Genomic DNA, 23,329 nt, shown 5'->3' with positions numbered 1-23,329 from the left:
TACATGTTTTGCTGCTGCTCCTGGCACCTCTGTATTACAAGGGAACAGCTGATAATACGGCTGGCACCGTCATGTATGTTTTGGCAGCTGACCAGAAAAGGGTCAAGAGTGGCACATATGGTCTCTCCTTGTCAGCATTAACCAGTTTTTTTTTCAACCAGAAAAGTGCTAATATGGAGGCCTGTAATTGAAGAATATGGGCAGGAAATGTGGCTCATGGATGAGAGACACTTTGGTGTTTGGAAGAATTAGAAAGGGTGATTCGAAAAAGGAACTGGGAGGGCTTGACTCAAGCAGGATTCAGCAATCCCTTTATCCCTAAGCATTTACAGAACTACACTATCCTGTGCACTGTGGACAGGGGAGCTAGAGTCCCTGGGGAGACATATGGTGCAGGAGAGAAGGGTAATAAAGGAGGAGAATGTAATGGAGAGAGAAACAATAATAAAATATTGAGTAAAAATTAAGAGAAAAATAATGATCCTGTGGTAAACACGATTGATGGCCGTCAACTTGAAACAAAGGCAGCCACACACGAAATTGCCCATTTGTGAACTAGCCCCTTGGGGTGGTGATTAGTGCAGAAAACTGCCAGATGACTATATGCAAATCATGTCTGCAATCTTTTACTTTGGCATTTTACATTAATCAAAGTAGCAACTCATTCTATGAAGCCAATGTTACCTCCATACCCAAATCCAACAAACACATCACAGGAAAGAAATCCATAGACCAATATTCCTAATGAACATAGATGCAAAAATCCTCAATAAAATACTAACAAACAAACCCAACAACATATAGAATGGATTATATACACCATGACCTACTGTGATTTATCCCTGAAATGCGAGGTTGGCTTAACATATGAAAATCAATCAGTAAAGAAAGTGATCATGTCAGTAAGTGAAGAAAAAGTATTTGACAAAATCCATCACACTTTCATGATTAATCCACTTAACATACTAGGAATAGATAAAAGAGAACTTTCTCAACCTAATAAAAGCCTTATGAAAAAAACCAATAGTTAACATCAATATTTAGTGGTGGAAAACTGGACCCTTTACCCCTAAGGTGAGGGGTAACCCAATAATGTTTGCTCTCACCAGTTCTATTCAACATTGTTGTGGAGGTTCTAGGCAAGACAATTAGATAATGAAAAGAAATAAAAGACACCCAGATTGGAAAAGAAGAAGTAAAACTATCTCTATTCTCAGATGACAGGATCGTATATGTAGAAAATCCTAAGAACTCTACCAAAAAAAATCATTAAAATTAATAAAAGAGTTCAGCAAGCTTGATGGATGCAAGGTCAATATAGAAAAACCATCTGTATTTCTATACACTTTAACAATGAACAATCCAAATATAAAATTAAGAAGGCAATTCTATGTATAATATTATCAAAAACAATAAAATACTTCAGAACATATTTAATAAAAGAAGTGAGACTTGTATATTGAAAACTACAAAATCTCACTGAAAAAAATTAAAGATGATCTAACTCAGTGGAACATCATCTTGTGTGTTCTTGGATTCGAAAACTTAACATTGTGGAAGTAGCAATACTCTCTAAACTGATGTACAGATTCAACACAATCTCTATCAAAATCCCAGCTGGCGGTTGTGCAGAAACTGACAAGCTGAATCTAAAATTTACATAGAAATGCAAGAGATCCAGAATAGCCCAAACAGTCTTCATGACCTTGGGTTTGGCAATATATTCTTAGATATGACACCAAAAGCACAAGAAACAAAAGAAAAATAGATAAATGTGGATTTCATCAAAATTAAATAACTTTATACTTCAAAGGACATCATCAGTAAAGTAAAATATAACGCACAGAATGGGAAACTTGCAAATCATATATCTGAAAAGGGTCTAGTGTCCAGAATACATAAAGAACTCTCACAACTCAACAACAATAACAAAAAAGGCAAATGACCCAGTCAAAAATAGGCAAATAATTTGAATAGACATTTCGCCAAGGAAGATATAGGAAGGATATGTCCAATCAGTAAATGAAAAGAAGCTCATCATCATCAGTTATCAGGGAAATGCAAATTCAAATCACATTGAGATACCACTTCACACCCCCCGGGATAGCTATGACTTTTAAAAATGGAAAACAGGGGCACCTGGTTGTCTCAGTTGGTGAATCGTTGGACTTTGTCTCAGGTCATGATCTTGCAGTTCATGAGTTTTAGCCCTGTGTCGATCTCTGTGCTGACAGCTCGGGATCTTGTGTCTCCCTCTCTCTCTTTCTGCCCCTCCCCTGCTCATGCTCTGTCTCTCTCTGTCTCTCTCTCAAAAATAAATAAACATTAAAAAATTAATGGAAAACAAGTAAACAAGTATTGGTGAAGATGCTGGGAAATTGGAACTCTTTCATACTGAAAAACAGAAGTACTGATACATGCTACAACATGGACGAACATGCTAAGTAAAAGAAGCTAGACGTAAAAACCACATATTATATGATTCCATTTATATGAAATTTCCAGAATAGGCAAATCTGTATTGAAAGTGGTTGCGGGGGGGGGGGGTGCTCGATGCAGGGAGGAATGGGGAGTGACTACTTATGGGTAAGGGGTTTCTTTGGGGGGTTATGAAAATATTCTGGAATTAGATAGTGGTGATGATTGCACAAATTTGTGAATGTACTTAAAACCACTAATCGTACACTTTAAAATGGCAGGCTTTATGGCATGTGGGTTGTATATCAATAAAGCCATTATTTTAAAAAGTAGAATTATATATCCAACAACCAAATAGGAGAAATGTAGTAAATCTTTAACTGTCTCTATCCCAGCTAGCTGGAATAGTGGCTTGCTTCGTTTTTCTTCAGAACCCACCCCCAAATATGTACTCATTCCTTCACCTATGGCAAAATTATTATATTTGCCAGTCAGCTCAGCCCTGAGCCAGTAACACTAGACATTCCAGGGCCCACATTTGTCACATCTTCTATATAGCCCTTCCCTCATGCTATGCTTGTATAGTGAACAACTCCTTTCTCCAAAAATGAATCAGAGGAGACTCAAAAAAACAGGCTGAGGCAACAGACAGAAAGGGAAGTATTGGAACGTAAGCTGTAGGGAATAGGTGACCTCATTATTCCAAAATCCTCTCCTACAATTGAGAATACTCAAAGAACCCTAGACACTTCCCCTTCTACTCTCTTCCACGATAGTATATTGGGAAAATACTTTGACGTCTTTCAATTAGAGTCTAATCTAGTCCCAACTCACATTAGTGAACTTGTCATTCTCAGTGAGAATTGGCAGCCATAGAAGAGTCCAGAATTACTCTGCCACCCATCCTAATATTTGACAGCTCTTGCCATTAACGTACCACTAACAATGTAACAATGTGAGTAACAATTCCCAATATTTAATCTAGGCTCCTAATGCTTGATGTAAACCAGATTACCTCTTGTTATATCCTTCATAGAGAGTGAGAAGAGATAGTGTTGATTTATATTTGGAAATCAGTGCCTGGAAAGGAAAGAGTAATAGAAACTGGGATTTTTTTCAGAGAATGACAGATCATCAGTTTCTAAACATTTGAAATCCCCCTGTAGATAGGGCTTCCCCAAACTGGTCACAGGACTCTGGGTAAAAGCGCATAAAGGATGTAGAGAGACATAACCGAAAAAGAGAAATTTATGTCCCACCTTTGTGAGTTATCAAGGCCAAATGAATCTAGCCAAGCCACCACTCCCCACAAGCTAACATGATGACAGAGATTCAGGCAAGCACCATTAGCAAGAAGACTCCCCTTCAAGAAGTAAAGCACTTGGAAAACCAGGCTCCCAAAAGAACCATCACTGCCATCCTGCCCAGACCACCTTACCTAACTGAAATTGATTGGAGACATTCCCACATGTTTGCATTATCTCCGGACTATTCCATCCTAAGGGGTATAATGCACAGCCTGAGCTTATCAGCAACCCTGGAAAGAAAAGCATACACATAGGTAGAAAAAAATGTAACAAGTCTTCTGTCACCCCAAATTTCTCTCTGGATTAGCTCAGCTCCAACTCTGCCTCTTGTTCCCAGAGTTTATCTTTCCCCTTTAACCTTAAATGTCTGTGACACTACCAACTCAACAGGATTTCTTGGCCATGTCATAAGTAGTGAGCTGCAGTAGATAGTAGAGGGAACAACTTCTAAAGAAAAGGCAGTATTAGGAATTAAGACAGGCCGGTGTACTTTTTACAGGCAAAATGTTTTTGACGATGACCCACAAAGCTAACTTGGCCTCTCCAGTCGGACTCTTCTTCTATCTAGGTCTGATTTTCAAAAGACAACAATGTAGAGAATGTTACTCTTTCCTAAAACTCAGCCTTTTCTAAGAGTCAAATGGGTCCTTAATGGTTAAAGGTAGGTCATGGTTTCTATCACTTAGACTCAGCTGCCAGACCGATATCTACAGAAAGCATACACATTGGGTAGGCTTCTCCTGGTGAGGAGGGCACCACACTCCTTCTTCCAGAAATACTGTCTCATTCTGAGAAATCGTTCCAGCCTTATGCTAAGCATCTCTCCTTTATTTGGCTTCCGATACCTTCCGCTGTGCCCCCCATCTTCGCATCCATTTTGTTTAGGTTATTTGGTCACTACAGAGAAACTATGGGATCTTAGCAATAACCTTACTCTTCTGACCAGAGATACAAATCTGGGTCTGCTTGCTGATACTTCCTTCTAAGGAAACTACATGATCCTCAGCTCTTCCTTACTGCCCAGGTTACATTTTATAACCTATGACCTCTTCCTCCCTCATGTCTTTGGTGACAGTGCGGTGGACTACACATGACAGCTAACACAAAAACAACCAAATTCATTGGCTGCTCAATGATGGGTGACCTCATATCCTGGCATGAAGACATCAGCTGGGCCTGATTCTTCCTTCTGGACATTTTAATCCAGAAACAGAGATGCTGAGGGAGTTAGCAGATGGGGCAAAGGTTAGGGAAGAAACACCAAGAGGTAGAACCAAGTGTGTATCAAGCTGAAGCCAAGTTCAATCCAGAGTTATGAAGAGACATCAACTCTGGGTAGGCTGAGCAAACTGATTCCTAGAGAGAGAGAGAATACAGCGGCGTGAAGCAGACACGCCATGGCGAAGAACTCCACACTTTCCCTGAAAGAGCTAGAGAAAAATCCAGTCCTTCCCAATGGCTTTCCAGTTCCACTTTCCTTGTGTTATAATCAACTCCCTTTTTAGTGAGAGAGCTCAAGTGAGGCTCTTCTACTTGCGACCAAGAGAGCCTAATTACAAGAACACTATACCTGGGTGCCACACCAAAGGTTATGGGAAGGTCATGTGCCAGAAATATAAATGCAGAAACTAATAACACAGAACCTCCACGGAGCAGGGCTTTGATCAATGATGAATGAATGGCATATTTATAGGTTCCAGAGCTCTAGGGCTCGGCTGGACAGTGAAAGGCAGGCTACTCCAGGGACTGCTGGCCTCCCCTGCACCTCCCTTTCCCCGCGGAGGAAGATTCCACGTACACGCTGAGAAGCTAATAAGTCCACTCTGCCTTAAGATGAATCCTTTCGGAAGAAGACCACAAGGTACTCTAAGCTTGTCTGCAACATGGCAGCCAGCTTTTCTTAATATTCAATGAGTCCAGAGAAAAAGATGAAGTAGCAAGAAGAGTTTAAATAGGAAAACTGAGATAACTTTCTAATAGTAAGAGAGGGTTTAGAAACTAAAAGAATGACCAATTAAGGTTAGAAATTCTTTTCAGTGGAATGCTTAAAATTAGAAGGCATTCTTATCTGTCTCGTAGTCTTAAAGGAAACAAAACTGGTCACTCAAAGGTCTTCCTAAGCTCTGGAATTTATCCAGTAGCAATGGAACAACACTCCTATTTGTTTAGGGATTCCTTCATTGTGTTCGTTTGTTTTTACCACAGATGAACTGAAATCCTGTGATATGAAGAGGTATCAGCCAGAATATGGAGCTCAGAGTGTGCACAATGGGTTAAAGACAAAATGGGAAACGAATCCTAAGCCTTTTCCTGCCCCTGGTACTTATCCTTTGAGAGAAGAGTTACTAAAAAGTGAGCTTTTCCACATAAACTAGGAAGAAAAGAACACACGTTTATGAAAGAACAGCAGTTCAGCTTTCTAACCTCCACCTTCAAAGCCCTGGGACTGGCATGAGCTCTGAGTGCTCAAACAGGAACAAGTGCTGGCCGAGTGTGTGTCTTGCCATGGCTGAAGAGGGTGGAACTTCTTCAGCCCTCTCTTGTTCCTCAGACCTTTCCGTGGTGAGAAGCTTAGGTCAGGAACGATCTTCTCCAGGAAGCCTTTCTCACAATCCCCCAGGTGCCCCGCCCCCAGCCTAAGTTAACATTTTCCTCCCCTCTGCTCCCACAGCACCTTGTGCTTACTCCCGTGACTGAAATATCCTGTGATATATATCTTTCACAACTGATTGTGGTCTGCTTCCCCCACTAAAGTGTGTGTTCCTTCTGGAGGGTATGATGCTAAGTGAAATAAGGCAGTCAGAGAAAGACAGATATCATATGTTCTCGCTCATAGGTGGAATTTGAGAAACTTAACAGGAGACCATGAGGGAAGGGAAGGAAAGGAAAAATAGTTACAAACTGAGAGGGAGTCAGACCATAAGAGACTCTTAAATACAGAAAACAAACTGGGGGTTGCTGGGGGTGCAGGGGAAGGCGAAAATGGGTGATGGGCATTGAGGAGGGCACTTGTTGGGATGAGCACTGGGTGTTGTCTGTAAGTGATGAACCATGGGAATCTACTCCCAATGAATGTATTCTTAATAAAATGTTTTGAGAAAAAACAAAGTGTGTGTTCCTTGAAGGGAGGGGCCTTATTTATCTTCGACTATGTACACTTGGTACCTGGTACATAATAAGTGCCCACTAAATGCATCTGTTTCAGAGTATGCTCTGGGTACCTAACAGACAGCTTACTTTGCCCACACGACCCAAGGGGGAAGCCTTCTGAAGGGATCTTCTTAGCATGGATGGGAGATCATCCTAGACACCTGGTACATCTATAGAATCCTAGAGAGGGAAAGGCCTCTGGAGATTACCTACTCTAATCCATCCCCATTACAGATGTGGATATTGAGACTCAGAGAGGGACAGTGATTTACCTATAGTCACATAGCCAGTTACTGGAAACACTTTTTCTCACTAATCAGAGAGATCATCAACCCTTAGAAGCTCTGTCCTTCTATCCAGAAATGACTGCCTTTTGACAACAATATCTCTAGCAAGCACTAGGAATCTTATAGGCATTAGATCCAGAGAGATGGTACAACACAATGGCTTCAGAGAACAATACTGGATTATATATACTTGAAAGTTATTAAGAGAGTAGATCTTAGATGTTTTCACCACACACACACACACACACAAGGAATGAAATGAGGTGATAGATTGTTATCTAACCTTATTGTGGTAATCATTTCACAATATGTATGTGTATGAAATCACATTTTACACCTCAAACTTACAGTGTCCTATGTCCGTTATATTTTAAGAAGCTGGAAAAAAAAGAGAGAGAGAGAGAATGGATTCTATAGTCAGTCTAGATCTACGTTCAAATTTCAGCTCTGCCACCTAGAGGCTGTGTGACTTTCGGCAAATTAGTTAATCTCTCTGTGCAGTTATCTCATCTTTAAAATGAGAATAGTACTCTATCCTATAGGACTGCTTCAAAAAGTAATACTCATAAAGTATCTAGCATATAGAAAGTGCTCAATAAAAAATATTATTATTAAACAGCAGCCTCCCCCTATGACTCCTCTCTCAACTTCTCACATATAATATTCTCTGTGCTAATTTCTTTCTCACCTCTTTGTCCTCATAAGAAAAACCAGTTGAAAAGTCAAAAACTGAATAGGGCTCGATTCAAAAGCTGCCTGGTTGGAGTTGTTATCTTGCAATTTTTTTGCAGGCACCAAGCCAGAGACTAGAAATCTCGGCCAGGCATGTGTTCTGCCCCAGTGCATGTGGCCCCATACTCTGCCCAACCAGCCTTCCTACTCTTCCTATCCTCTGTCCTCCCTCCTGCCTTTTAAATGATGAACACAGCATATTCAGCATATTCCTGGGCTGCTCGGATGGCAGAAAAAACTAGTTTAATGTTTAATTATTTTTGAGAGAGAGAGAGAGAGTGGGGTAGAGTCAGAGAGGGAGGGAGACACAGAATCCAGAGCAGGCTCCAGGCTCTGAGCTGTCAACACAGAGCCCAACACGGGGCTCGAACTCACAAACTGTGAGATCATAACCTGGGCTGAAGTCAGATGCTTAACCGACTGAGCCACCCAGGCGCCCCAGAAAAAACTAGTTTAAATCCCAACTCCAGCCCTGTGTGAGATCTAGCCCCGGCTCCCACTTCGGTATGTGTTATTGCTAACTCCTGGTTTTGTCTAACCAAATACGTCCCTTGGAAAAGTCTGCCCCAACTGCTTCTGTTCAGCTGGGTACTTTCTTATTCTCACCTGTCTCTAGAAAGCATCTTCTACTTTTTCCTGCCAAGAAGGAAGTTCCTTATATTTCCTTCTCAACTATTTCTTCTTTGTTTAGCTCTCACTGAAAATAGAGAACAATTCACAAGCATCTTGCATATGTACACACAGGGGGATGTGAGAGTATGTTCTCGTCCTTACTTCCTTACTATACAGTGACCAGTGGGCTGCCATCTTGTTTCCGTTCTTTGACTGTTCTTTCCACAAGAATCCCCTATCCCAAAATATACCAAATATCCTCCCCTAACTTTGTTGCTATAGTCTGAATTCCCTTCTCTGACCAAGCAGAGGCCTGGAGTTGAACACTTTATTCAGCCCTTGTGGCAGGCAACCTCAACACCAGTACAAACCCTCAGACTCACTCACCTTCTCGGACAGAACGTGGAACCCTTCTTGCAGTTACATCCCAGCTACACTCAACCTTCCCTTGATGACAGAATGACTACTTTCCCATACCCCAACAGTCATATAACCTCCTTCTAACTGCGCATTCTCCATTAGGCAGATGCCTAACCTTCGTCTCTGGGCAGAGAAAGTCCCATCCCTGGGTGTTACCAATCCCCTTTGCTACCCCTTCCGCCACCCACAAGCGCAAATATTGAGGATGCAACCATTTGGTTGCACTCTCCACCCATCTCCAAATATCTACCCAAATATGGTTATTAGATAGTTTGAATTTACCACCTGAGCAGAAGTCCAGTGTGGGTTAATTTGTTATTAATTTGCTCAATTGATTGCTCTTGTAGCAACTTTAACTCAAACGTACTAGAAAATGTATAAATCTGCCCTCTAGCTATATAATCTTAGCTTTCCCTTCCCAGGGAGCTCCTCACTCAACTCTCTAATTCATTTGATCCCATATTCTCCCTTGGAGTTATAAGAAAGTTTACTTCTGCAAGAAATATTTAATGTAGATCAGGGGAGACTTCACATAGAGGCTACATTTGACCTGAACTTGGGGAAAGAGGCAGATGTTTACAGGCAGAGATGGAAGAAAAGGGAGTTCTAGGAAAAAGCAACATTATGAACAACCCTGAGCAGAGGTTCTCAAATTTTGGTGTGTACAAATGAAAGATCATAGCTACCTCTGCTGTAGGAACAAGGGAATATGATCAGGATATGAAGGAGACTATAATTGTATCGTAACATATTTCTTAAGGTGACCGGTGCATACATCTCAACTATTTTATACTATATTGTCAAGAATAGATCAGCCTAAGGAGACTGTGTAAAATACAGGGTATAAGGCATCAGTTCTGATTCAGTAGGCTTAGAATGGCACTAACAAGCACCCCAGGTAATTCTTATACAAACGGTTCATGGGCCACTCTAAAAAAACACTGTGATAGCATTTCATCTTCAAGAGGAAAAGGAGAAATCAGTAGCACCAGTGCATAAGGCCCAGGGCTGAGAGTCAGGAGCCCTGACCCATATTCTCTGCTCTGCTCCAATTGGGTACCTAAGTATTTGCTAGTAGGTTAACTTCTTTAAATACTATTTTCCCAAGCAGAAAGCCACGTTTATCCTCGTTCATCATGGTAAGGATAAATTAAATGATGCCTGGTAAAACTTGAGGGATTTTTCCAGGAAATGCATGGTTTACAGGGAAGATAATGGGGTTTTTTTTTGTTTTTGTTTTGTTTTTGACTTTGTTTTTGTTTTGTTTTATTTTTAGAAAAATAGCCCCCTTTCCTTGATTCAAGTTCTCAGTGATCTGTCTCCAGTGGCGGTTTTCACTGAGCTTGAAGCATGTAACATTAGGACCTTACGTGGAAAGAAACACTGGTGCCTATCTGGGTACGTTGAATTATATCTCCTTAACCAAAACAAAAAAAAAAAAATTGTCCAGAGTGGTGGTTCTCACTTGCGTTGGGAAAAAGGAACACAGCATACACCTCAGAGTCACTGGGGAGATTTTTCAAAACACGCAGACGTCCACCTGTTGCTATGTAAATCAGAATGGGAAAAAGGTTGAGAGAGTTGGGGAGTCCACATATTTTTAAGCCCTCCAGGTGATCTTGATACATTCCCTGCTCTAGAAAGATTCTTGGCCTCCCTCATGTAACCCGATCCAAGATCTTATACTTTTTCCTGCCAAGAAGTTCCTTATATTTACTTCTCAACTATTTCTTCTTTGTTTAGCTCGCACTGAAGATAGAGAACAATTCACAAGCATCTTGCATATGTATACACAGGGGAATGTGAATAATGACCTTGTTCTCAGGGACTGGGGGCCAGCTGTTTGGAAAGCCCAGCATCCCCAGGGTTGAAATAATCTCCTGGCCAGATGTTTCCTTCACCGGTTGGAGCAGGGCATGAAGGTCCCAGTGGAAGGCTCCCTGGACCCTAGGCTTGTCCAGCTGGATCAGCTGCAGGTGGAGCAAATGGGACCCAAGGGCCCCATCAGGTCACCTTGCTAAGTCTGACTCAGGCCAGCAGCTCTTTATTTCTTCCTGTCTCTCCCACTTCCCACTGTTCATCTCTGTGGGCAGCTGCCAAACTGGGGAACAAGAGTCAGGCAGGGGGAGGGAGTAGTTCTTAATGGATACTCCATCTCTTCAGTGGTTTGGGGTCTGGCAGAGATCAACCAGACCTAAAACAAATTGGCTCCACCCCCCTGCTGTATTTCGGTTAATGCACTAGCTGCCGAGAAGCAGGCAGGCCTGGAACAACAGAATCAATTCCCCTCAGCTGAACAGCAAGCTTAAACTTAACCCCCACAGCTCTTTCTCCTGTGTCTTTTATCCGTGGTGCTAAACATGCTGCTCAGGCTTGGCTTCCTGACACTGACAGAGCATATCTCCGAGGGGTCAGATACAAGATCTCTGGAGACCCTTGGGTGATGGTCATGTGCCAAGGGGCTCCTAGGAAATATGATGCCTCCAAGCAGTCTTCACCATTCCCTCACATGTGATGTAACCTTGACAGGTGCCGGTTTTTAAAAAGGAGGTACAAATGACCCTCATTTGGCTGGTGTTACAGATGGGAGAGCTGTGGAAATTTAGCCATCTGTCCAGTATCATTCACTTATCCAGGGATAAACCTTGAGCCACCATGCCTTGGGTCTTGACTCCTATGACTACTGTCAAATGGCATTTTATTTTTGAACTTTAAAGACCCTCACCCAGGTATAAATACTGTGACCATATGCCTATGAGCAAGGGTCAATGGGGAATCATTCTACATGAGGAACCACATAAGAGGAAAATAGTACTAATGTTTTGCTTCTTATGTATGACACCTGCCACTCAGCCAAAGTTCTTCCCCACTCAGTCCATGAGTGTATTGTAAAATTCTATTACCTACCCACATACCTCCTCAAGAATTTCCTCTGAGGTTCTAAACCTCGGAAGTGGGATCAACTAAAATGTATCATATGGAGAAACATAAGGGTTTTTGTAAAAGTCTCAGTCAAGCCCAAGTAAGCTGGGAGTAGGAGCCACTGTTAATAATGCTTGGACTCTGGTGGAAGCTGTTGTTACTTGCCTTCTGATTCCTACCAATTAGCCCCTCTCACCCTCTGCTGGCAACTCTTAGAAATTCAAGTGAGGCTAAGCTGTCACTCTCAAATCAGAATAGAAAAGGACTCAGGGTGCTAAGGTCCCCTCGGGGAAACAAAAGTATAGCATGTGAAGGAACCCAGCTCTCACGTGTTCAACTTATCCTAAGATATGCTAGACACTGCCATAGCTGTGTATTCATTCTTCTACAGTTACTGAAGACCTGGTCTGTGCCAGGCACCGAACTGGGCCCTGAGAATTTAAGTTGTAAAGACCGTCCCTTTCTCCCACCAGCTAAGTGTTATTTTCTGAAATAACGTGTCCATAAAAGTGCTGAGCTATCTATAGCATGCCCAAGAATTCAGGTGAAAAGTGAGCCTATTTAAGGTTTATTTGTGATACCCATAGAGCCCCCAAAGGGAGACAAAGTCATTGGCTTAGACCAGCCTTAGTGACTGGTTCTGTACCATGGTTTTTTTTTTGTTGTTTTTTTTTTTAATTTTTTTTTTCCACGTTTATTTATTTTTGGGACAGAGAGAGACAGAGCATGAACGGGCGAGGGGCAGAGAGAGAGGGAGACACAGAATCGGAAACAGGCTCCAGGCTCTGAGCCATCAGCCCAGAGCCCGACGCGGGGCTCGAACTCACGGACCGCGAGATCGTGACCTGGCTGAAGTCGGACGCTTAACCAACTGCGCCACCCAGGTGCCCCAAGTACCATGGTTTTCAAGGGGGAAGAAAGGAGCTAGTCTAATGACTTTCAATGTGGCCAGAAAACCATTAGTAGCTAAAGAATGGAAAATTTCAGGAACAAGGGAGACTAGAAGGTGAATTCACATTTAAAACTTTTACAGTGAGCCTGAAGAAAGAGGGAACCAGAAAATATCACCTTAACTGGAACAACACAAAGAAACTGGCAATTTTCATAAGCAGGTCAGGAAACCATGATGCGTTAGTTCAGGGTTTCTCGACCTTGGCACGATTGTCATTTTGTGCTGGATACTTCTTTGTTGTTGGAAATTGGAAGCTGTCATGTTTTTGTGCCTTGTGGGATATTTAACATCATCCCACATCTTTATCCACTGGATGTCAATAGCACACTCCCCAAGTTGTGATAATCAAAAGTGTCTCAAAGAGATTACCAAACGTCCAGGGCAGGGCGGGAATAGCTCCTGTTGAGAAACAATGTCTTTGTTCACCACTATTCTCTTCCTCCAAGGCCATCTCAATAAAGTCATTAGAGAGAATAAAGAAATTTAGCATCTGCGCCATCTTGCCAATGAACAAATTCAAGGAAGGAAGGGAGGTGAGCATACTAGAGGTCACTGTCACTTGCCCAGCCACTGGGCAACTTAGCGTAAGAGCCAGAAGGTGGGAACCAAGTTTCTTGGCTCCATTCACACACATTGTGCTGCTAATGGAGATGATAATGTTGATGACTTGAATAATGATTCTAAAACTTCATGAACAACAACCACAAACTTCACCAAGATATTCTACCAGCACTTTTTCCCAGGGCCCCATTTAGGTATAAAATATAACACATACATTTGCCTGTCTACACTTGCCTTTTCTTCTCGCAAAGTTCAAATTAAACTGCCCCCATTGCCTTCCCGCAGTCTGCCATATTTGCATTTTGCTCTTTCCTGGCCCATCTGCGCGCTACCAGCACCCCAGGTCTTCTGCACTAAGTTTAGAGGGAGACTGAATGAGGGGAAAAATGAGTAGGGTGGGTCAGGGCCATAGGAAATTGGGATAGACTGTTAACAGCTACCAGATAGGGCTAGCCTTAGATATAGGGCAAATAAGCAGGGACCTACAGTCTGTCTGGTACCTAGCATTTCACTTTTAGAGATATATTCCTTTGGTGAAGGCTGTACATTAAACTTGTCAGTAATTAGCACTTGCGTGTACATGTTTATCAGATCATTGCCCTTTGAGATCACTACCAGAGATCAAGGCTCTTGGAGATCAAGTGTATTTAGAGTATATGTTGCTGCCCCTGGAAAGCGGACCTAGATAAAAGTCTTCAATGGGCACTGCTCAGGCAGAAGAAGGTGATGAAAATGGAGGCTAAAAAAAAAAAAAAAACGAAAAACAAAAAACCCCAGATACCAGCTTTGCTACTAGCCCGTTTTGCTGTGAGTAAAACCCTGCTATAGATTGAACTCTGGGGAGTCCTGGGCTGGGTGTTTCAAAGGAGTCCACATTCATAGCGTTCGGGTTGGATAAACAGGAGGGGCTGAGAGTGGATTTCCCGGTAAGGCAACATGTCCCACCCCCACCCCCACCCCCACCGCCAAGCTCCACAACCTGCCCAGCCCCGGTGACACAGTCTTACCTCCCACGAACTGTGCTGCTCCCATGCAACGTCCCATCATTCTGGAGATGAGCCCCTCCATGCAGCAGCCCAGGACAGCAGCCAGTGCCACGAGGAGCAGCAGAGCACAGCCGGCACCTGTCACCACTGTGCACATCTGCCAGGCCAGGCTTGGGATGGCACTGAAGCTGGCATAGCGCCCACACTCTTCCACCATGATCAGACTGTGCCCCTCTCCCCGCACGGGGTAGTTGCACCTCCGGAATGTGCTGAATGACACTGGCTTCCCCAGCTGGGATCCAAAGAGCCAGTAAGGCAGGAAGTAACTGGTAGAACTGGCCACAGCAGTACCAAGAGACAGGAAGGCCCAGAGGGTCCCCACCAGGGTCAGGCTGCTCCTCATGGTCCCAGGTTTCTCTGCAGGGATGGGGAGATGAGTTGGGTCATAGCACCAAATGCAGAAAGTTAGCAAGTAGGCCAGTTTCATCTGGCTGGCCAGTCCTAGGGCTCGTTTATGTACCACTTGGCCTTTGCTTCTGGATAACATTATTGTCCTCAGGACCGTTTAGGTCCTTCTGGGATTCTGCTTTCCAGCATTTTCCCCATCTTCCCTTCCCTCCACCTGATTCAGATTTCTATGGTCTCTAGGCTGCAATGGAAGAGCCATAGAAATGAACTGGTGGCTGCTCCAGCAGCTCGAATGCAGCCTGATCAGACAGCTTTCAACTCTTGACGTCTAGCATGAAGCAAGTGGCAGGAGGGAAGGCTGAATGAAACCAAGGCTGCCCAGAGAATCCTCAGCTTCCGGTGGAATGGCTTTACTGGCCTGGAGGCCTGGAAGGAGATGGTATCTCAAGAGGGTCAGGAAGCAAGTTGTTTTCAGAGAGTGAGGGAGAAGGAAGACACCTCAGGGGGCTGCCCCTCCTACAAGGGAGAAGAAGGAAAGAGAGCTCACTGTGGGGGGGTCACAGGATGTGCCCCTACGACCTATGTAGGATGTCTAATAGGGCATCAATATGAGCCGTTCACAGGGTTGACAAATGTGCAGAATAAAATATGGGGTTCCTCTCTCGCACCCCATTCTTATCACTGAGTGAGCGCTGATCAGTCACTTTTTCCCCAAAAGCAATACGAGGCAACTTTCCAACCAGTAAGCGTTGTTTGACTCTAGACCGGCTATTAAGAAAACCTGCCTCATCCTTTGCTCCAAAGCTTCTCTTCTCTCTCTGACATGGATCAGGTGCCCCCTGCCTGGCAGCAGGAACGTATATATAGCTGTAAGGACCTTTCAAGGTGCTTCCGGAACAAGCAATCTCAGATTCAAGACCCCGAGAGCCTTTTCAGATCTCATCTCCTCGGCCCAGCTCACAAATGGCTTTCACAGACCCCTCTGTTGAAAATCGACCACTTCCCTCCCAACTCCATTAATCTGCCATTGCTTTCTGGCCGCAATTAGGGCAGCCAGAGACCACACTGCAGCTTGATGACAGCACTGTGAATGTCTCCAGCAGGCAGATGGTGGAGGATGTTTCAGAAATGTCTCCATGATTCATCACCATTGCTTAAGGCTACAGGTGGTGGGAGAGGGTTTCAGGGGTGGGGACCCAAGGTAAGGGGGACTTGCACAGGCACTGGCTGTATGGGCTACCATACTGCTAATTGGAGACATTGTCAGGAGCTAGCAACAGCTGTTTTCAGGGTCTCAGGGACCGTGCCCAGCCACGGGCCCTTTCACAAGCACCATTACAGAGTGCCCGGCACAGAGTAGGCGCTCCAACTCATGTTTGTTTCATGAAACCTATTTCACAGAAGCAGCCAATTTCCAGGCTGACAGGGACCTTAATGAATCTCCTAATTCGACCTTCTTGTTTTATGTATGGGGGGGGGGGGCACGGCCCAGTAAGGGGAGAAATGATTTCCCTTAAGTCATAGAGTAAATTAGCAAGCGGCAACACCAGAATAAGAAAATAAGAAACCCGATCTGCCTATTCCTGGGCCATTACTTTTCTACCACACAGTCCTAACATCCCTTCCCCCCACCATCACTTTACAGACGGGAATCCGGAGAGGAAGTGATTTACCCAAGGGAAAAGGGCTAGTGAGGTACACTGGCCAGACCAGAGCCCAATTATTTGATTCTTAGCATAATGCTCTGTTTTCAGTCCACCGCAATTCCCCTCCTGAAACATATGTATTGTGTGCTATGTGTTTTGTGCAGGAAGGGAGAGGAGATCATAAATTGTAGGTGCTTACGTTGGAATGTTAGGGCTTGGGAAGAAAGTGCCCTGAGCTGAGCCCCTGGGAAGGAGGCTTTGTGCCTGATTGGGGGGCGGGGGGGGGGTGGGCAGTGAGAAGAAGATGTGATGAGGGATTGAAAGCCAACAGAAGTGGAACTAGTTTTAAGTAATTGCTGTTAGAAAACAGGTATGCTTGGCCGCAATGAGGTAATGCCTCTGCTTGTTATATTAGCGTTTGTAAGATTATGAGAAGTACAAGCAGAGCTCTGTTATGGGCTCACTTCCCGGTGAAGAAGCCCAGGCGGGAGGATGAAAGGAAACAAACTGACCAACGCAGACTGCCGACTGCTTCATCGTATTCCCTTCCTAAAGCCTTCACTTCACGTCCTCTGCCCAACGATCTGTGTTCCGTAAGAAAGGCGTCACTCCCGATTTACAAATTAGCCCACTGAGTATCAGGAAGCTAAGTGGCTTGCCCAAGGTGACACACTGCTCATTCACCCACAACCTTCCCCCATTGTTCTCCTTTATCGCCCCAGTAGTATTACACTTAAAAGCCTCCAGGGTTTCCCATCCAGGATTTCAACAAAATGTTTTAAGAATGGGGAAAGAATTAGAGGCGCAGACTGGGAAGGTGGGAGAAAGGCCACTTCCTCTAAGCGGCGTGTAAACCAGCAGAACAAAAGCATTAGCTCTTCCAAGCTCAGCAATTGTAGTCAGAACCAACCCCTTAGGTTGCCCCAAAACATGATCACCTGGAGATCCAAGGTTCCAGTATGACAACCAGTAGAAGGGCAGAGAATCGAAGGCAGAGAAAGAAACTATATCAGTGAGTGGTACCTAGACTATACTCGAAATAAGAGGTGGGGCTCTGACATAAGAGTATCATCATCTGTGACAAATCCAGCAGTTTACAAAACTACAGTACTAACAACCACTGTCGCCACAATTTTATTTTTTAAGTGGAATTTTGAACCCGAGATGTAAGATGGCAGAATCACAAAAGTCAGTTTGAATTACACATGGTTAGCTTTAGGGAAACTCATCAGCTTTCAGAACTTAAATTAAATACTTCTAACTTCAGAAAAGACTCGTTGTCCTTACTTCATTCAGGACTGGGATGACAAATTATGCTGGTTCTCCTGGGACTGAGGCATCTCCTGGGACTCTCAGTGATAAGACGAGGAGAGTTAGTCATTCTATTTAGTACTAGAGGTGTGGTGGGCCAGCACCGTCCGTGGACAGCAAGTTCAGAATCACTGCCACAGATAACTCTCTAATGTTCTCTCTCCAGAGAGAACAATACAAAGTCAGAAGTGACCATGAAATTACACAGGGGAGAAATGAAGCCTATGTGTTTTGAATGTAAGCCTTTCTGAATCATAGATGAGACCTCATGCAGTCAAGGAAGAGGTCTCACAGATCCAATTGCCCCATATTTTCTGAGCATAGAATAAGCCCCAACCCAGCTCAGGAATTAGAACGATTTCTCCTGTGGCTGGACAGAGAGGTCATGGGCCATGCGGACTCTAGGCAGGCACACTGCTACATGGTCACATGCGCCAGGCGGGGAAGCGCATTCAAGCAAGTGCTCTCAGTTCCTGTATTGCCTGCAGTGGAGTAACTTCCCTTCGTGACACTCCTCCAAAGCAATCCAAGTTCATTCCCAGGAACTAGCTAAGTCTCTTTGCAATGACATAAATAAAAGTCACACACACAGTGCTATACTTCATTCTATCTTTATTCTTCTTGTATATGTCATGTACACAATGGCTTTGTTTCCCTGCCCTAGAATTCTAGCCACATAGCTACACTGGATTTCAGAAACCAAGAACTCACCCTGGTGCTCCTGATAACTGGCCCGGTAACCAGGCGTTGATAGGATTGTTAATGACCCTCTCTCTTTAGGTGTCCTATGGTCCCTCATCCCTTAGTTTCTTCATCTCCTAAATGGGTCACATGCCTGTTTCTGAGAGTGGTCGTGGTCATATAAGATGCAGTGAGTGTAGCCAGAAAGTTATAACAACCAGAGTGGAAGCGTGAAGTGTCTTCTGCATTTACCGTTCTTTACGGAAGGCTGATGTTCACTAATCTTTAGAGACATGGTGGTCATTCTAATGCAGACTCGTGGGTAGGAATCACTTCAACCTTTTGAGGCAGGAAACCCACCTAAGCCGTACATGTCCAATGGTCATGTACAGTGCTTTTAAAGAACTCTATAGAAGGAGAATCCACAACTTTCTCAGTAGTTTAACAACTCTCCCTGTCAATAAATCATTTATTATGTCTCATTTTAAACCTTTTCTGCTGCAACGTAAGGGCAATTCCTTTGGTCGCGTGTCCTCAGAGGGAATGGAGAAGAGCTTGGCTGGTCTTCCAGATGACAGTCCTTAATCAACTCAGATTGCTGGTAGCTTACTTTTAGCCCTCCCCCGCCCCAAGTGAGCATTCTACCTCTCTCTTTTGGTGTCTTATTGCCAAGTCTCTAATCATTCGTTCTCACCTTTTCATTCTCATGTGTTCTACTCATATGTGGGCACTTGGTATCAATGGAACTGGAAAAATCACTCTTATTTCTTCTGGGTGGAAGAAAAGAAACCAAATCCTTCCTTTACTTCACTTTCTCTCCAGTCCCCACAGAAAAAAGACTCAAATACTTTTGTTCCCGGTTAAGCTTGTCATACATCTTCTGAGTTAAGGAAAGCACTGCATTACAAATGTGACAGGGTCCAGGAAAAGCAGCCATTGAGTTAATGACCAGAATACAAAGTGGTCAGAGAGTCCCTGATCTGCAGCTGCGAAGGAAAACATGGCCGCAAGACTACTGGTCTGTGAGGAGCAGCTTTGTTGGCACTGGTGTTGGCAAAGGAATATGAACAGGCCTTTCTCCTCATGCCCCCCAGATGGTGTGCATCGCCTACCTGCCAACCCTGTTACAAATATATCATGCCCAGTGCTGAGACTTCTGTAGAAAGTGACACAGGCATAGGTTTCCAGTGGTAAATAGAGCCATGCTCCAGAAATATCTTTGCCCAATGGGATGCCTTGGATCAAGTTAGGTATATAAGCGGCCTGAACCTGAACATTCTAGATCTTTCTGCTTTGGACACAGCCTCAAAAAGGATCTACTACCCCTTCCCAAACATTTCTCTCATTTTCTACCACCTTAGTCCTTCAGACATTATTCCTCTTCTGTATATCGCCACGATGGGAGTTACTCCTAGTTCTGTGCCTGAAATCATCTCATGATGTAGCTATTCCAAGGGCTTTGCTTCCCATTTGTGTCTAGGTGACTCAAAGACGACCTCACATTTTTAAGCTTTATGTGTACACATCTCAGTGAGTTTTGACATCTCCTTATATCTGTTTTACCATCACCACCATCAAGGTACTAGGACATATTTGTAACCTTCAAAAAGTTCCTTGTATTGGTTTTGTGTGTGTGTATGTGTATGTTAAGAATACAATGTAAGATCTATCCTCTTAATGTATTTTAAAGTGCACGACACTGTCCCATTATCTATAGGCACAAAATTGTATGGAAGATCTCTAGAATTTACTCATCTAGCACGACTGAAACCGTATACCCATTGAGTAACAAGTCGCCATTTCCCCCTCCCCTCCAGCCTCTAGCACCACCATTCTTGTCTCTGCTTCATATCTCACTTTTGACCTAAGCTGTATCTTTCAAATTCCTGAGCTGATGTTTGCTGACCCTCTCTCTAAGCCTTGTCCCTCCTTCGCTCCTCTTTTATTCTGGAGTAGAAAGATTAGCAAAAACTAGCTGTGTTGGCTTTGTTTACTCATTCATTTGCATCTGAGATGCTCACAAGCAGGTAAGGCAGTTCAAGGCAAGAAGTCAGAGGGTAAGTGGAGACAGAAGACCAACTGAGTCACTGACAGCCTGGAAGACCAATTCTAAATAATCAAGTTGGCCATGCAGAGGCAGAGAGAGCCCTTACAAAGACTCCCCACGGAAGGTCCTGGGCTATTCCCTTTCTCCAGAGTTTGAGGTTGGAAAGGTAAGAATTGGAATGATTTCCCTAAATTTCATATGAACTTCTCCCTTCCCTAAAAAAAATTCTGCTCACTGAGCTCCCCATTTGTCTTCTGCTTTGGAAAGTGAGGTATCAATTAGAGCTCTTCATCTCAGTTCTTATTCCAGCTGGACAGATGCCACCACCTTCAGTGATCAGTTGGTCAGCTATGAGTCCTATCTCACACCTTCCACCAGTTAGAAATGATTCCTACCAGCCTGCTCTGGAAAGACACTGTTAAGCTCTATCAACGTGGACTAACTGGTACTGCCTCCCCCCAAACCCTTAGGTTCAAGGTCCCAGCCTTGCTGCTGTTGCCCAGTAGACCCTCTACCTGTGGCCTCAATGGGGAATAGAATGCCACCACAGCTGATCACCTCTACTCAGTGAAACTAGCCAGTATAGGAAGAAGGTGGGCTGGATACTTCTCCAATCACTTCAGCAGACACAAGAGGCAGTGTGGCATATTAAGAGTTTCTCAAAATGGGGGCCCCAACGCCTCTGCATTAGAATCACCCTCCATGCTTGTTTTTCAGTGCAGACTATGACACTCCTTCTCAGAGTCACTGAATTACAATTTATGAGATTTGCATTTTTTTTAAATTCTGAATTGATTCTGATGGGAGCTAATGATTGAGAAATACCATTTTAAATTTTTTTTTTCAACGTTTATTTATTTTTGGGACAGAGAGAGACAGAGCATGAACGGGGGAGGGGCAGAGAGACAGGGAGACACAGAATCGGAAACAGGCTCCAGGCTCTGAGCCATCAGCCCAGAGCCCGACGCGGGGCTCGATCTCACGGAGCGCGAGATCGTGACCTGGCTGAAGTCGGACGCTTAACCGACTGCGCCACCCAGGCGCCCCGAGAAATACCATTTTAGTGGAAAAGGGTCTGGATTTTGGCATCAGATCTGAGATAGGGCCCCAAGGTCTTCCCCTTACCGGTTATATGAACTTCAGAGGATCACTTAAGACCTCACAGTTTCAGTTTTATCTATAAAATGGAGATGATTAGGGGCACCTGGGTGGCTCAGTCAGTTGAGTGTCTCACTTTGGCTCAGGTCATGATCTCACAGTCTATGGGTTTGAGCCCCCCGCATCAAGTTCTGTGCTGACAGCTCAGAGCCCGGAGCCTGCTTCGAATTCGGTGTCTCCCTCTCTCTGCCTCTCCCCAGCTTGTGCTCTCTCTCTCTCTCTCTCTCTCACTCTCTCTCAATAATAAATAAATAAACTTAAAAATATATAAAATGGAGGTGATTAAACATAGTTCAAGAGAAATAACATTTGTGGTATACCCAACAGGACAGGTCTCAATTATTCTCTCTTCTACTGGAAGAGATTCCATTCCCCTATAAGTAAGAGAGAAGACTTGAAGTCTCCCAAGAAGTAGAACATCCCGCCTTTCCCCCCTCTTTCTCCTCCAGCCCCTCTCCCAGTGACTTCTTACCCCTCGGCTTCTTTCTGCATTCAGTTTCCCATCACAAAATGGAACCACTGGGCCCAGTGTTCTTTTCAAGAATGGATTTATAGTTTAAACTATTGCAGGCTTTCCTGTAAATCATCATGCTTGGCACATAGTAGGAACTCATAAATATTTACTGAGTGAATGCAATCTTTTGTTTCCAGCCTGACTTCAACATCTGCACTTCAGTTTAACCCCATCACCCCATTTCAGTCCCGTAATCCCAGTTTAGGCAAGTCTAGGAGATCAACCCAGCACACGAGCAAAGCGGATCCACTCTCCCTTCTATAGACAGGTCAGAACAAAATCCCTCCCTCCACTCCCAGAGACATGCACTTCCTCTCCTCAAGTTACCAACTCTCCTGGGGAATCCAGCTAGCAGTTAACCCTTAGGTCCTCAAACCATGTCAATATGAAATAGGAATCCAGCCCCAGATTCCTCTTACCCTCTGTGCAAACAACAGGCTCTGAGGAAGTAAAAATGCACCAGGCCCTCTTTGGGAAGAAAACAGCTTCTCTGAGCTGTGAGATGAAAGTACAGGAAGCCTGAGAAAGAAAAGGGAGAAGAGGGGCTGAGCAAGGGGGAGAGCGAGGCAGTTTCTTATCCAGCTGTTTCAATTGCATTTGGCCCAAGTTGCAAATTTACCTTCTGACCACGAAAGCTGATTGACTTGTTCCCTCTCTTCAGACTCAAATCTGAGAAACAACTTCTCCTCACAGCTTGTCAGAAGGGGATGGGAATCCCAGCTGCTCTTTGCAGTGATGCCTGAAAATCTTGCTTTACCTTTGGGAGAGAGGGGCGGAGTCCAACCTAATGGGAATTAACTCCACACACGCTGGAGGTTTCAGATCCAGCCTCAGACATGCAGGCACTTGAAGTAGCTTAGCTGGCACAGACTCCCCCACCTCCATCCTCACAGCTGCCAAGTCAGCTGTGTGTGTGTGTGTGTGTGTGTGCGCGCGCGTGCGTGCGCATGTGTGTGTGTGTGTGTGTGTGTGTGTGTGTGAGTGTGTGTGTCTGCCGAGGAATAAACGTTCTCCTCAACTTTCCTCAAAAGCCCGAAATAGTCCCCACCATGTATGTCAGGTAGTAGACCTAAATGTCTAGAAACGCCAGAAAACACACGCCTGAATGGAGTAAGACACAATAATCTTCTTTTCCCAAACCAATTTCCACTGTCTGATGTTCCAACAGAGCAATCTATGACTCCAAGATGTAACGAGTTTACATTTAAGAAACTTAA

At 44.1% G+C, this 23,329-nt stretch overlaps 1 protein-coding gene across 1 annotated transcript in view; it reads right to left on the bottom strand.

Annotated features, from left to right (window-relative positions):
- LHFPL1 (LHFPL tetraspan subfamily member 1) overlaps positions 1 to 22,977 on the bottom strand; it is a 47,355-nt gene extending 24,378 nt beyond the window's left edge. Inside the window, exons 1-3 of the mRNA XM_040468442.1 lie at positions 22,732 to 22,977; positions 14,369 to 14,764; positions 3,857 to 3,955 (exon numbers count right to left, since the gene is read on the bottom strand). Coding sequence (XP_040324376.1) covers positions 3,857 to 3,955; positions 14,369 to 14,750 — 481 coding nt within the window. The 5' untranslated portion in view covers positions 14,751 to 14,764; positions 22,732 to 22,977. The remainder of the gene's footprint in view (positions 1 to 3,856; positions 3,956 to 14,368; positions 14,765 to 22,731) is intronic.
- Positions 22,978 to 23,329: the final 352 nt, after the last annotated feature.

The sequence above is a fragment of the Herpailurus yagouaroundi genome, unplaced genomic scaffold, assembly GCF_014898765.1.
Source record: "Herpailurus yagouaroundi ecotype Mexico unplaced genomic scaffold, PumYag 67700, whole genome shotgun sequence".
Classification (NCBI taxonomy): Eukaryota; Metazoa; Chordata; class Mammalia; order Carnivora; family Felidae; genus Herpailurus; species Herpailurus yagouaroundi.
The sequence above is the reverse complement of the archived record's forward strand: the minus strand, read 5'-3'. Positions and strand labels throughout refer to the sequence as shown.